This window comes from Halichoerus grypus, chromosome 3, assembly GCF_964656455.1.
Source record: "Halichoerus grypus chromosome 3, mHalGry1.hap1.1, whole genome shotgun sequence".
NCBI classification, from domain to species: Eukaryota; Metazoa; Chordata; class Mammalia; order Carnivora; family Phocidae; genus Halichoerus; species Halichoerus grypus.
The window spans coordinates 168,237,257-168,252,033 of NC_135714.1; the positions used below are offsets into that span (position 1 = coordinate 168,237,257).

General features: G+C 37.5%; 1 protein-coding gene across 6 annotated transcripts in view; it reads right to left on the reverse strand.

The window, feature by feature from the left end:
• PSD3 (pleckstrin and Sec7 domain containing 3) overlaps positions 1 to 14,777 on the reverse strand; it is a 586,658-nt gene that overhangs the window by 412,180 nt on the left and 159,701 nt on the right. The window contains exon 1 of one of the 6 annotated variants that reach the window (XM_078069542.1): positions 3,711 to 3,819. The exons of 4 other annotated variants lie outside the window; for them this stretch is intronic. Coding sequence is in view for 1 of the 2 variants with exons in the window: in XM_078069541.1 (XP_077925667.1) it covers positions 3,378 to 3,408 (31 nt within the window). In the remaining variant the exon portion in view is untranslated. Of the gene's footprint in view, positions 1 to 3,377; positions 3,820 to 14,777 lie in introns of those variants that run through there. One more of the 6 variants, XM_078069541.1, reaches the window with a different exon arrangement.

Consider the following 14,777-nt stretch of genomic DNA (forward strand, 5'->3'; position numbering starts at 1 on the left):
GGTGGCTCAGTTGGTAAAGCGTCCGCCTTTGGCTCAGGCCATGATCCTGTGGGGGTCCTAGGGTTGAGCCTGGCATTGGGCTCCCTGCTCAGTGGAGAGTCTGCTTCTCCTTCTCCCTCTGCCCCTCCCCCTGCTTGTTTTCTCTCTCTCTCAAATAAATAAATAAATAAAATATTCCTTAAAAATGCAAAAATATGAAAATAAAATAAATAAAATTTAAAAATAAAAATAAAATGCAATAATGTCACTGGCACTCTGTTCCTTAATGAATATCATTTAGCAAACACCTTAAGACTTACATCATGAGTTAGTGTGATAAAAGAACTATAAATTCCTAAATTATTTTAACACTGGAAATTTTACAGAAATAAGCTTAAAGTCCCCCTGACTTGTCAAACAGGAATTCAGTCCCACACATAGGAGGGTGACCACTTTGTCCCCTTTAGTCTGAAATTTCATAAATCAATAAAAAAAATTGGAAGACAAAGGTCCAGTTTACAAAATGTATAAAAAGCCTTGCAGAGCTAAAAAATCTCAAATACATTTCATCTATAAGTAACTATAATCCTTAACTGTGAATAACAGTGATCAATGTTTTTAAGTCTAATAATCAATAAACCCCTCCAGTAATAGTGATGCATGTACACGTTGTTCAGATTTGCAATGCAACAGAAAAAGTTGCCTTTAAAAAAATAATCTAGTCTGTTTTTACTAAGCAATGGAAAATATATTTAGTATGATAAAAATAACAGAAAATGAGTATGAGTAATGAGAATTTACTAAATGAGTAATCTAAGTACACTGTATTTTGGTACATACCCTTCACCCTAATAAAACTCACAGAGAATGCTGGCTACTGTCTGGTTACTAATAAGTCTAAAAACACACATATTTCAGGTATTTATTTATATGGTGCAAAACCCAGGAAAAGGCCTGCCAACTACTACACAAGCTATTAGCATGTGCATACAACTAGAGACTGTTGAATTAACTGAACACTCAGAACCATTTTTTCCCGTTCAGTTCTAATCCCTGGGGAAATGACACTAGCTTACCATCCCAGTCAATTTCAGAGGAAGCTCTGCAAGCTAAGGAGTGGCACTGCATCCAGCATACAGAAGGTAAAATGACTGAGATAAGGAACAGCCCATTAATTTTAAACCAAAGTCTCTGCAAGTGTGCAGAACACTGTTCTTGTCGTGGAGAAGAAACACTAAGCTGTAAGAATCAAATTTAAGCCTAGCTTTAAAATCATTGTTTTTTAAAGCTGGTTTCCTTTTGTCAAACAATAAGTTCCTCCACTGTCATCCACTTCTCATAACTTTTCTTTTTATATCCACACCTTGTGCTTCTCCTTTCAGCCTTATTCTGATTAAAGCTGCTCCTCTGATTTCATCCACTCTATCCATTTTCTACTACTCCTTCCTATTTAGGAATTCACACTTTTAAAAACCCAATTTTATTTTTTACTTTTTTTTCAGCTTTATTGAGCTATAATTGACATACAATATTGTGTAAGTTTAAGGTGTATGTGTTAATTTGATACTTATAGACTGCAAAATGATTAACACCATAGTTTAAGCTAACATCTCCATCATGTCACATAATTACCATCTCTTTTTTGTGGTGAAAACATTTAAGATCTACTCTCTTTAGCAGCTTCAAAGTGTATAATACAATATTATTAACTACAGTCACTATGCTGCACATTAGATCCCCAGAACTCACTCATAACTGAAAGTTTGTACCCTTGGATCAACATCTCCCCATTTCCTCCACCCCCCAGCACCTCATAACCACCATTCTATTCTCTGAAAAACCCAATTTTAACAATTCTCTGACCCTTACTTTTTGTTATTTTATTTTGAAAAGCAAAAAAAGTTTAAACTTTTAAATAATTCCACAATTTTGTTTACAGCAGTCTCTCTTCTGCTAAAGTTAATATGAATGTGGTAGTATTAATATAAATTCTTACATAAAATATTTTATGAGATATTTTAATATTAAAGAAACTGAAATTGATGTTTCAAAATACAAGTCTTGGGGTGCCTGGGTGGCTCAGTCAGTTAAGCAACTGCCTTCGGCTCAGGTCATGATCCCAGGGTCCTGGGATGGAGCCTCACATCGGGCCCCCTGCTCAGCGGGGGAGCCTGCTTCTCCCTCTCCCTCTGCCGCTCTCCCTGCCTGTGCTCTCCCGCTCTCTCTCTGTCAAATAAATAAATAAAATCTTTAGAAAACAAAACAACAACAACAAAACACAACTCTTTTTTTTATCATGAATGCCAAGCAGCTGGAGTTCCTCGCAGTGATGATCAACTACAGCTGTGGACTTCTCTACACTGCTGCGTGTCAAGACAGATGTTAGGTGTAATGGTAAACAACCTCGCTCAGCCTCCAGTCTGTAATAAGCCTCAGCTGATTCGTATTTGCATTCGGTGATTTTCATGCTCAAAAAGAGACCCACAGTTTTGCTAAGGATTCAGCTGCAAACTAACATGAGCAATAATTCCAAGTATATCTGAGATGCAAATTTTACAGAAAGTCAAGTACCCTGGTGAGAGAAAAATAAATCTTGTATTACTCTAAAAGTGACACTTTCAATAGACACAAAAAACACACCCCCGTGTATAAACTGAGGAGTTAAAATACTGATTATAAATCTCCAATGGATACTATCTCAGCCTTAACTACAGTGTTCACAGAACATTTCTGGTGCTACCCTGTGGCCAACCTTGGTTCTCTTCTAGGCTGCTCAGAGCCATACTTTAGGCATGCAGATGGAAAGGGGTTTGAGCTCTTTAAGAGAAACTCCTCCCCTATTCCCGTCCAGTGCCACAATATTATGTCTTTCTAAAACTACAGGGGTAGCCTGTTTTCCTCCTTCTTTCTATATAATACATCACAAACAGAGAGTAGAGAAATAGGTTGAGAGAACTGTATTCTCAGGAAAGCTGGTTGAACAAAACAAAAACAATGAAAGGAAATAAAAGCACAGGTAAGAATATTGCTTTCTATTTAAAAATAAAAATTTTGGAAAATCCAATGTCAGATGTTAAAATAAACATTTCAGGTTAAAGCCAGGTAAGGTACTGGGCAAAAGCACTCAGAGGGGTAGGTGGCATCTTTCTGATGACTGGGGAGTTAAAAAAAATATTGGCATGGGCATCCCTAAATAATGCGGTATGCTCTTTCCTATGTCAGGATTCAGCACAACCTGGTCTAGCCCCAGGAGTCTCCTACTGGGACAGTCAAAAGACAAGACTAGTAAGCAAAAGCAGTCAATAATACAGATGGATCATTTCACAGCAGCATTTTACAAGAGATAGATATATAAAAATATATTTGCCTGCATAGACCTACAAATAGAGGTTACTCACAGAGATTACTGTAGCTCCAGCAGTTACCCATTGATCATAGAAAATGCCCAGTTCATCAGCTTAATGCTTGAGAAAAGTTAGCTAAAAAAAAAACCAGCTAATTCAAAATCTGCTGTTCTAGTCAACTGGAAGCAAATGAGTTTCAAATTTCCTGGCAGCCCCTTTTGCCCTGCACTGCACACGGTGATGTCAATGGAAGCACTTTGAGCACTGGAAACCCTAGCTGAGAGGAGCTGCCGCCTCAGTCCCTCTCTCACAAAGGCTAAGCCGCCTGTTCGCTCGCTCGCTCGCTCGCCCTCTTTCTGCCTGTCTCTCTCTACCCTGGTAGCTTACCGAAAACAACCACCGTAGGGCTTTTCTATATTTGTGAAAACTACTTCCAAGGAGATAATTGAGATGACAGGAGTTAGCTTTAATGTAACCATTTCCCCAGTGCGGCGGCAGAAACCCCAGCAAAGGCTCGGAGAGGATTGTACCATCCTCAGTGACATCAGAGGTGGGGCTGTCCTCTCAGGATTATGCAGCATTTTCTCTGATGAGGGAATGACATATGTGAAAGGAAATGCATGGGTTCCCTGTAAAAGGGTTTAATTCTTGTGTTATTTAAACAGAAAAGGCAAAAGCAAATACAATGTTGAAAAACTGCTGTAGGAAGATATAAATCCCGCTTTGCCAGTCCTTATCTCACTGCTAAATGACGCTGCCATCTCAAGTCATTTTACTGATGATTACATTATCATTCCTGTGATTAAATTAATATTTAATGGGTAATTGATATTACTTGGGAAATGTGATATAAAAAATTCAAAGACATTAACGTCTAGTTTTAAATATGACGGCATAAACTTTTACATCACTAATAGAACCTTGGATGTGTGCGGTACCTTTCAACATAATCTCAATAAAAATACTAAACGTAAAAACTAACAGTTTTGTAGATGAGAAAAGTGAGGTGAAAAACAGTACAAGATGAATAGCATAATGTAATACTGGTCCTTAGCATATAAATATATAAGGCACTCAGAGTAGCAACCAGTATATAATAAAAGCTCAAGGTTAATTATTGTTTCCCATAATCATCATTACTTTTAGTATTAATGTCACATTTTCTTACTAAAACTGCCAACTTTTCAAAAACCTCTCCAAAAAGAGCTGCTATTTTTCCAGAGTTGATTGGAAAAGCAAAGGACAACCTCTGCTGGCCTCATATAAACATTAACCAATCAATGAATCACCGACTCCCTATGAGATGGAAGATGGAAGTTATTAGGCATGCCTTTCAAAAAAGCTCCTTATATGGGGAAGAAACAGGAGCATTTACCATTTTGCCCTCCCCAACTTCTTCTGCCGGGAATATGGAAGGGGACCAGAGCCAAAGCAGCCATCCCAAACTGTAGGCATCCTTAATATTAGTTAGGGAGGTGAAACAGAGAATGCCCAAACCCACCATAGATCTACCACCCTCATCTTCTTTTACAATGGACAGAAATAAACCTTTAGTTCAAGTATTTAATTCAATTTTCTATTATATGCAACTCTCCATGATCCTATGAAACACAGTTAAAGGTCACATTTCTCTGGTCGTTTCAAGGCTAACTGGAGGGCTGGGCTATTTACCATGACTTTCCTGTTAGATTCGGAGCCTGCGTCCTCTCCAGTGCCAAGTCCAAGTCAATGGATGACCCCACAGGAAAGAAAAAGCAAAACATACTACTTCCCAAAACTTAGAAGCTATGTTGCCCTATTACAAACAGAACAACAAAGGGTTGAAGGGCTAAAGCAACAGCACGTGAAATGTCCCTCCTCCATCTTACTGTCCTTACTCTTCCATATATCCAATCTGCATGCAACTAGGCTAATGTTAAAGGAGAAAAAAAAACCCTCAAATACAAGAATGAGGATGCTTGATAAAGTTACTGCTGTTATAAAGACTATACAACTGCAACTACCAGGGACCACGAAGAAATGTGTCTCCACCTCACAAATGTCCCAATTCCAAACGTCTAGCCTTTCACATTAGGCTTTAACTAATACTATCTTGGACTGACATTCTAAAACCTTCTATTTCAAAAAGTAAAGCTCAAAAACAAATTTGTTATATATTCTCTAGTCTCTCATGGGCACCATCTCTAAAAACTGTATGTTCAAAAACAGCATATGAGTCCATAACTAGATTAAGTGAAAGGATTTTTCAATCTAAACTGGAACCAGGGGATATGAAATGGAGAAACTCACAGGCACCCGCAGAAAAACAGAACTTAGTAACTAAGAGATTAATTCCTATAAATGTCTGATTTACAGAAGACCAAGACTTCTCTCCTGACCAATGAATATCTGCCACAACGCTCTCTCCACCCACAAGCCAATGAACTCACCTGCTTGAACTCGGGCTGGCCCTCCGCCTCTGCACTCCTTGGCCATAGATACAGGCTGATCCAAACCCTCAATGGATCCCCCTATAGCTTGCTACAGGATGCATTGCCCAAATTGCAATTGCTCTGTTATCCCCAAATAAACTCAATTTCTGATAATTCAAGCTTGCCTCAGTTTACCCCTTTATTCAGATTGACGGCAGTGCCATCCTGAAATTATTTTGTTTTGTGTCTCAAATGTAATCTAGTAACACTGCCATTATTCTTAAAGGATACATAATACCAAAATATTCAGAGTAGAGAACCATTAAAAAAATCCAAACCAATATTCTGTTTATACCTCTTCCGTAAAATATTAATAGTTTTTCTAGAAATATCACTGACAGAGTGAACTAATCAAAAACTAGATTTTTCATTAAAATTTAAAGGAATATTTTCTAAGTAAAAGTATACTTGCCAACTAACTACAACCAATTTTTTTAATAAACAAAGATGAAATTTAAATTATAAAATATTTTGAACATTAACACAAAGTTTATATTGACTATATCTTCTTATTTGCTATAACTGATGCTCTGGCATTTGAAACTTTGATCTTGAGGCAAAGCACCCCTCCCCCACCCCACTAGCTATTTCCTGGAGATAGCAATGGACTCCCATGGGAGTACACTTTTGATATACAAACCAATCTATAGCCACACCCCATTTCCTACATAAATCTCTCACACTCTTAAACCAATATCTCCCCTGCCCTAAATCACTCCAGGGCCTTGTACTGGACAACTAGGACCTACCACTATAGACCAGAACCCATGAAATTATTCAAACTATCCAATCCTAAACATACTCAGGGAACTTCACTGCTTGCCCATTCCTTCCTGCAAAAACCACGTTAAAAGCTGGGCCATGTTCTCCCTGACTCCCTCTGCCTCCTTCCCCATGTGGCCCTGCACACCAACTATGCCTCCTGTTTCTAGGGATCTGTGTGTATAAACTTCATCCTTCATGACAATTATTTCCATGTCTGTGTGTCTTACCATACCTGATAACACAAATGCCCAGTCCAAATTTTATAACAAAGTTTTAAGAGAAATGAACAACTACACATTCCTTAAGAACAAAATTTCAAATCAGTAAGGTATTTCTCCACTTTCATGTCACTGGCACTGCCCCTTTAGTTCAGAAATGACAAGCTGTAGGTAATAAATTGTTCTTTCATATATGTGTTATTTCTCAAAATCTTCAAACAAAATAATACAGACAGGCAAGCAAATTTATCCAATTAAGTATGAGATTTTAGAATTAGACCTTTTTCACAAATCAAGACTGACTATGATGCCAATTCTTATCACCATATCATTTTTTGTTAGTTTTTATTAATTCCTAAATCCATGTGGAAGAACTGATAACTATAATTCCTTATTTGAATTAACTTTCTTTCACTGAGCAAATTCCAATAAATAAGGAGCCAGTTTCCAGTCTATTTTTTAAGTCTGGTTCTTAGATCTTAAAAACAAAAAACCTCAATGCCTATTTCAGGATTACAAAAATTTAGTTTTTATATATTAGTCTATTGTCTCTATTGTAAGGTACATCTGAAAGTTTAAGCTTCACATACAGATAAATAGAATCTAGGAAGATATAACATGAAATAAATCCAATAAATCCAAGCAGAGAGGAGGGGTGGGCAATACACCAAGACTGATATGAAGTCAGAGCTTTATACTCCGAAATACTGTTAAAAAAAAAAAATCACTCCAAGGTGAAATGTAACTTATGTTAAAAACAAGACAACACAAAATAATAAAAAAATAAAATAAATAAAAAAATAAAAAAAATAAAAAACAGGCACCAAACGGAATCTCTTATTGCTAAACTCTACATTATCAAACTGAGACAGAACTTAATTACAGTTTTGGCTCTCCCAGAACTGTAATGTTAATCCAGTCACTTAGGAAGGAACCACCTAATCAGTACTAGTTAGGAAATACGCCTCACACACACCAGCCACCCCTATAGGAAGGTAACTTTGCAGTAACCAACCCATTTTGTTGCCTACTATAACCTCCTTGTTCCCATTCCCTTTTGCCAATAAAAGTCTTTCATTTCAGGGGCGCCTGCATGGCTCAGTCGTTAGCATCTGCCTTTGGCTCAGGTCATGATCCCAGGGTCCTGGGATCGAGCCCCGCATCGGGCTCCCTGCTCTGCGGGAGGCCTGCTTCTCCCTCTCCCACGCCCCCTACTTGTGTTCCCTCTCTCGCTGTGTCTCTCTCTGTCAAATAAATAAATAAAATCTTTAAAAAAAAAAAAAAAAAACTTCCATTTTATACAAGTTGGAACTCGTTTCTATCTTCTATATTGGATGCTGTATGATTTAAATCAATTTTTGCTCAAATAAAATCTTAAAATTTTTAATAGACTTGGGGCGCCTGGGTGGCTTGGTTGGTTAAGCATCCAACTCTTGATTTCGGCTCAGATCACATTCTCAGAGTTGTGAGATCAAGCCCCACTTCAGGCTCCACACTGGGTGTGGAGTCTGCTTAAGAGTCTCTCCCTCCTCCCTGCTCCTCGGGAAGCCTGCTTCTCCCTCTCCCACTCCTCCTGCTTTGTGTTCCTGCTCTCTCTCTCTCTGTCAAATAAATAAATAAAATCTTTAAAAAAAAAAGAAAAAAAGAGTCTCTCCCTCTCCCTCTGCCCCTCCTCTCTCTCTACTTCTCCTAAAAAAGAACTGTTTTTAATCAATCTCACTTTCTCTATTAGCACTTTTACTGTTAATCTGTCCATATTTGTACAAATTTGCACATAATTCATACTAATTTTGTGCATATTGATATTTTATGTTAATTTTGTATATTTATTTAACAACATACCACATAAAGCAATTAAAAAATATTAGCTTTTTTTCACTTACATTTCAGAGAATTATTTTATTCAAGCTTTTCATATGCAATTTGTTATTAGGATCTTTGCTACCATAGAGTTATATTATATCTTCAATTCTGTCTTAAGTTGCGACACAGCAATATTTAAATCTGTGTGATGCTGTAAGTGGAAATTCTATCCTAATCTACAGTATCCATTCACTTTAGGTGATCCTCACAATGTAACCTTTGGAAGTCATCTTTAAAAAGCTAGATTACAATGACTTTTGACACAACTCTAGGATCTTTCCCCAGTAATAATTACTAAACATGTGTTAGATATGTTTTCTTCTCCTTTTTTTAATATGTTTTAGTGATTTCTGTAAACATCCCAATAGCATTATCTATAGTTGTTCCAAGCTAATGTGTTTTCTCCAAAAAGTTCTTTGTTATTCAAAATAATCAAAACATCTCTAATACAGAAACAGTTAACAACTTGAGTATAAGACCACTCCTTTTTTTCTGATAAGTTTTTTTTTTTTTTTTAAAGATTTTATTTATTTGAGAGAGAGAGTGAGAGAGAGAGAGAGAGCACAAGAGGGGGGAGTGGGAGAGGGAGAAGCAGACTCCCCGCTGAGCAGGTAGCCCGATGCGGGACTCGATCCTGGGACTCCAGGATCATGACCTGAGCCGAAGGCAGTCGCTTAACCAACTGAGCCACCCAGGCGCCCCTCTGATAAGTTTTTAAGGAAAACATCCTTACCCTAATTTGGGAGTATATAGGATATTAACTGCTTTCTTACAGATCAAGAGTATAAAGCTGAAGAAACCTGGCTGGCACACGATTAGAAGATCAGGAGAGCAAGAAACATCCCTCAGGCCAAAGTAAGGGAAAAAAAGAAAAGCAATTAGTTGCCAGCCCAAATATGAATATACAGAACAGCAGAAGGAAACAAACAAAATCATTATTTCACACTGGATTATACTTCATTCCTGTCTTTTAATCTAGCACAGTTTGGGGATCTGAACCTTTTTTTCTTGTTGATTGTATTATTTATAATAACACTCATATCATGTTCTTGTTTACTAATATAAACCATGTAAACATCATTTTTAGTAGTAATATAATTTAGTTATTGTTGAATAGTCTGGTTATTTCCAATATTATTCTAAGTAGATTCTTACCATTGACAACTGGCTAATTAATATTATTCAGAATGTAACCAAAATATAAGCCCCCAAAGACCCAAATGAAACTTCCATGAAGTCACTGATATTTTTCTATTTTGTTCACTGCAGTATCCTCATGCCACTGAGATACTCAGGAAGCACAAATATTGAACTGCAAGGCCTGTTCAAGAGGGCATAAAACTCAGTTGCATGTAATGAGCAAGAAGAATTTTTACAGTCAGCAAACTGCCTTCCTCATATATGGGGTGCAGGATGGAATCAGAACCCAAGGGTGCCAGGATAGCACTGGAGCTGAAGGAAAGTACAGTCTTGAGCTAAAGAGGTGACCTGAAGGGATCCTTACCCATACACAAAAGTAAAACTTGAAAGCAAATACTATGAGGAACTGAATCTCCCCTAATATAGAAAAGTTGGTAAGTATCCACATGGCATTCAGGTGGGCAACTAAAGCTAGCCAGAAAGGCTCAGTAAGCCATACTTATATAATCCTCTATCTTATAAACTCTTTTATTTGCTGTTTCTATTTTCTTTCCTTCTTTCAGTAAAAGATTCTCTTAAAAAATTCTCGTATTAACTACGTTAATGTAAAATGTAATTTCACCTCTCTGTAGGGATCAATAAGGGCATCCATGAGCTAGATGGCAGGGAATCGAGACCAGAACAACTCTAGACCCAGCCTCAACAACAGAGCACATCTGCTCAGCAAAAAGGATGGAAGAGAATAGAATTTCTTTTAGAAACTGTCTCCCCCATTGGCTTGTGTATCAATATGCTGTCCTGGTTGTGGTTCTACCTCTTCTGCCATGTTTCTGTCGCCGTGGCTTGTTACAGTTCTTCTTCTGCCCTTGAATTATAGTTAGTATCAAGAATTCTAGGTAGTTCTCAGCTCACTGCTCTTCTCACTTAGCATTCTCTGCCTTCTAAAATGCAAGAGCTTGGGGCACCTGGGTGGCTCAGTCAGTTAAGCGTTTGCCTTCGGCTCAGGTCATGATCCCAGGGTCTGGGGATCGAGTCCTGAGTCTGCTTCTCTTCTCCCTCTGCCCGACCCCTGTTCCTTCTCTCTCTCTCTCTCCCTCTCAAATAAATAAATAAAATCCTAAAAAAAAAAATAAAATGCAAGAGCTTGGAATAAATATTGATCATCCAAAAGACAAACTTGTATGGTGGCAAAAGTATCCTAAATGAGTTAATACACATAAAATACCTAAAATGGCACCCAGCACATAGGAAACATTTAGTATGAACCAGCTGATATTACTATCACTACTAGGAATCTGTCTTTGCTCCATTACTTACTGATATTTTTCTATTTTGGGCAAATAATTTTGTCTCTCTGAGCCTCAAACTTTCACCTATTATTTTAAAAAAACTCATTAAAAGTCAAACTTTTTTTCCAGTCTTTTGTACTCACTAAATAAAAATTTGCAATTAATTTTGATTCATGATTCAAACAATAATGTAGGTAAGCAAGATGTTTACCTCACAAGGTTGCTATAAGATTAAAATTATAGGGGCACCTGCTTGGCTCAGTCGGTTAAGTATCTGCCTTCGGTTCAGGTCATGATCCCAGGGTCCTGGGATCGAGTTCCACATTGGGCTCCCTGCTCACTGGGGAGTCTGCTTCTCCTTCTCCCTCTGCTCCTCCCCCTGCTCATGCTCTCGAACTCTCTCGTGCGCGCTCTTTCTCTCTCTCAAATAAATAAATAAAATCTTAAAAAAAAAGAATTAAAATTAGAAAGGTCACATGAAAGAGTAACTGAAAACTAAAAAATGGTATTTGAAAGTAGGGCTCTACACTGGTAATTCCACGTGTCCAGACCCAACATCTCTCCCAAGCTTTAGTCCACCTCACATAGAGACCACTATAAATAAAAAGAGAAAGATATCAATGATTTAGTCAATTCAGAAGAAACTGCCAATCAGCCAAACCAGACATCTGGGGCAGGGTCTAGACTTGGACTGCGGTAACAGAAAAAGGAGAGAAAACAGGAGAACTCTAGACCAGTTTGTATCCTTTTAATTACAAACGTGAAGGAAGCCAAACACAGAAGAAATCTTACCAAGGAGAGTTAAAGGTCTGGAGGCTACATTCCTGTCAAACTATGATAATGACAATATATGAAAAACTTAGGTTAATGACAACATAATGAGAAAACAAATACAAAGTAGACCACAGCTAGAAGCAGTTCTCATATAATCGAGTTAGCTGGCATGGGGGGCGGGGTGGGGAGGTGTCTCAGGAGGAGTCTAGAAGAGATGTGTGTCTCACGTGAAAAATGCAAAGGAAGAGCTTTGTATGATGGGCTCACTTGGGTCTATATGCTCCAGAGAGCCCCTGAGAGTTCCGCCCCATGCTTCTCCACAGACAGTAGCCACATCACTGCCAAGAGTAAACCATGCGTTACATATCCACATTATTTCACCATGCCAACCCCTGCCTTCTCACTTTGAAAGGCATTACCAGGAAGAAGGAAACCTGGACTGAGGAAACATTCTCTCTTTCCTGGGATCCTGTATGGGGTCTCAGGCAGCCTCCTCTATAACTGTGCCTACCATCCCTGGAAAGTTGGGTCTGTCCAGAGAAGCAGACAAAAAGCAGAGTCAACAATTTCTATCTGACAGATGTCTCACGTTACATATTCAACATGTCAAAATCATAGTGATTACCTTCCCTGAAAACCTAGCTTCTGAGAGAGAATTCCTACTTTGATGTTAACATTAACCTCCCCTGTCACACGTCCCCATATCTTTAGTCTCCAAGACTATAACTCGTTTCTTAAAGTCTTAAGCATCTATCCCTTCATTTATATTATTACTATCACTCCTCTAGAGCAGGTACTATTAGCTACTGATCCTGAACATCCCACCCACCTCAACATGAATTCATATCCTCTAATACACTCTAAGTAATTTTGCCATATTAATCTTCCTAAAGCACTTTTCTGATAGCATTATTGTCACCACAGTCCCATTAAATGCTTCCCCTTCCCCTAAAAAAACAAAACAAATCTTAAAACGAATTCCCAGTGTGACTAAATTAAAGATGTAATTCTTGAACTCAGGAGTCAGCAAACCTTTTTTGTAAAGGACTAAATAATAAATAGTTTAAGCTCCATGGGCCATAAGGTCTCTACGCAAATATGCGACTCTGCCCTGGTAGCAAAAACAGCCACAGACGAGAGTAAATTAATCCATGGCTGTGTAAAACTAGTATACAGTTATTCCCTCTTTTCCAACTACGTCTTCCTCATTACTCATGTCCCCACTCAAAATCTACCTCTCACTGAGGTCCTCCATGCTTAACCCAACTCCGTGACCATCCCCTCCCTTTTACTCTTACAACATATACTGCCTGTACTTTTCTTTGGGTCCCTGTATTTTCATGATTTCATACTGCCTTCCCCACTTACTTTTTATCTCAAATTTTCTATATGCTAGATAACTATCATACTGTAAAAGTTAAGGTATTCATTAATTCTTTACTAGGATGATGACAATGTTAAGTTACAAGGCAATCCATGGATATATGGACCCAAAACAATTTTCACCACTCCCCTTATTTATAAAGATTACAGCAAGTGATCCCTATGTAGTAAATACATAATTTTTCTAAATGGAAAAAAGAAACAAAGTATAAATTGATCCCTTTGGCCTTTCCATTATGAGGTATATCTTGCAAAAAACAATGACAATATAGATTCAGTAACTGAACTACTTAAAAGAGGTTATTTTACAATAAACACCTTATTAGTGTTGTTGATTTAGGATAACAGTTATATTTGTAGGACTATAAAAATATAATCCTTAAACTTATTTTTCTGTTCCCCAAGTCTCAGAGAAGTGGTTCTTAATTTTTTGGTATCATGGACCTCTTAGAGAAAGCTATGGACCCTCTCCCAATAAGAAACATTCAGATGGACATTTATATAAACTCTGCATAAAATTTCTGGGGAGCTCACAGACCCTCTAAAGTTAAGAAATCCTCTCTCAGAGGGTTTCATGTTAGACATTCACAGCTCTCACTCATCTAAGAAAGTTTATTCAAAGAAATTTCAATGCACCAAAGGATCTGGCAATATTTTTTTTTACATTGTCAAAGAACAGACTAGTATAGCCAAATCAGAAGATGTCAAAGATCATAAACAGTGGAAATGGAAAAATTTATAGTTACAAGCAAATGGGTGGGAGGGGAGAGGAGAAATATCAGCAATGACTTGCAGATTTCAATTTCATTTCACCGCTTGCTAAGAAAGCTCAGATGGCCTGGAGACAACCTCCACCACACCCAGGTTTCCTCAGGCCAACACAGGTTACTGCTAAACCTCAAACATCAGAAGTGGAAGTTTCATAGCCTAAAACAACTCAGGAAAAACTGTCATTAGCAACTAATTGTAAAATATCTCTTTAAAACAAATTCAGAGATAAAAATGAGTTCCTAAATATCAGTAGAATAACATACTGTGAATACAAAAGAAGATAAATAAAACACACAATAATATTCATGACACATAGTGGCTGAATTTTAATTTTCTTTCACTTAGTCTTTTTTTATAAGACAAATTCATTAAATGTATTGCTAGATAGGATTTAATTTTTATGTCTTTTGCACTCGGCACATGAGAATGAGGGCAAAATCACAAAAACCTAAATTTTAAGATTCAAACATAAAATAATTAAAATCAAACTATCTGTAGAAGTAATCCACCTTGAACATAATAGGTAAATTGATAAATGTGGAATTTCAAAAATAGCCAAATTCCAGTCAAGGTAACAAGGTGTAGTCTTAAGTCTCATTTAGTGAAAGAAAAACCTGTAAATAAATTAGTGCCTTTCAGAGTAACTGATTCAAAAGCCGAGGCAGACTCTAAGGTACAGAGGGGACCCTGAAAGAAATGGATAGTCAATCAGATTGAAAGGGATTAAATAAAGCTTCTCAGGACAGACATCAAATCACAACCTTCTGAACTGGTATTAAA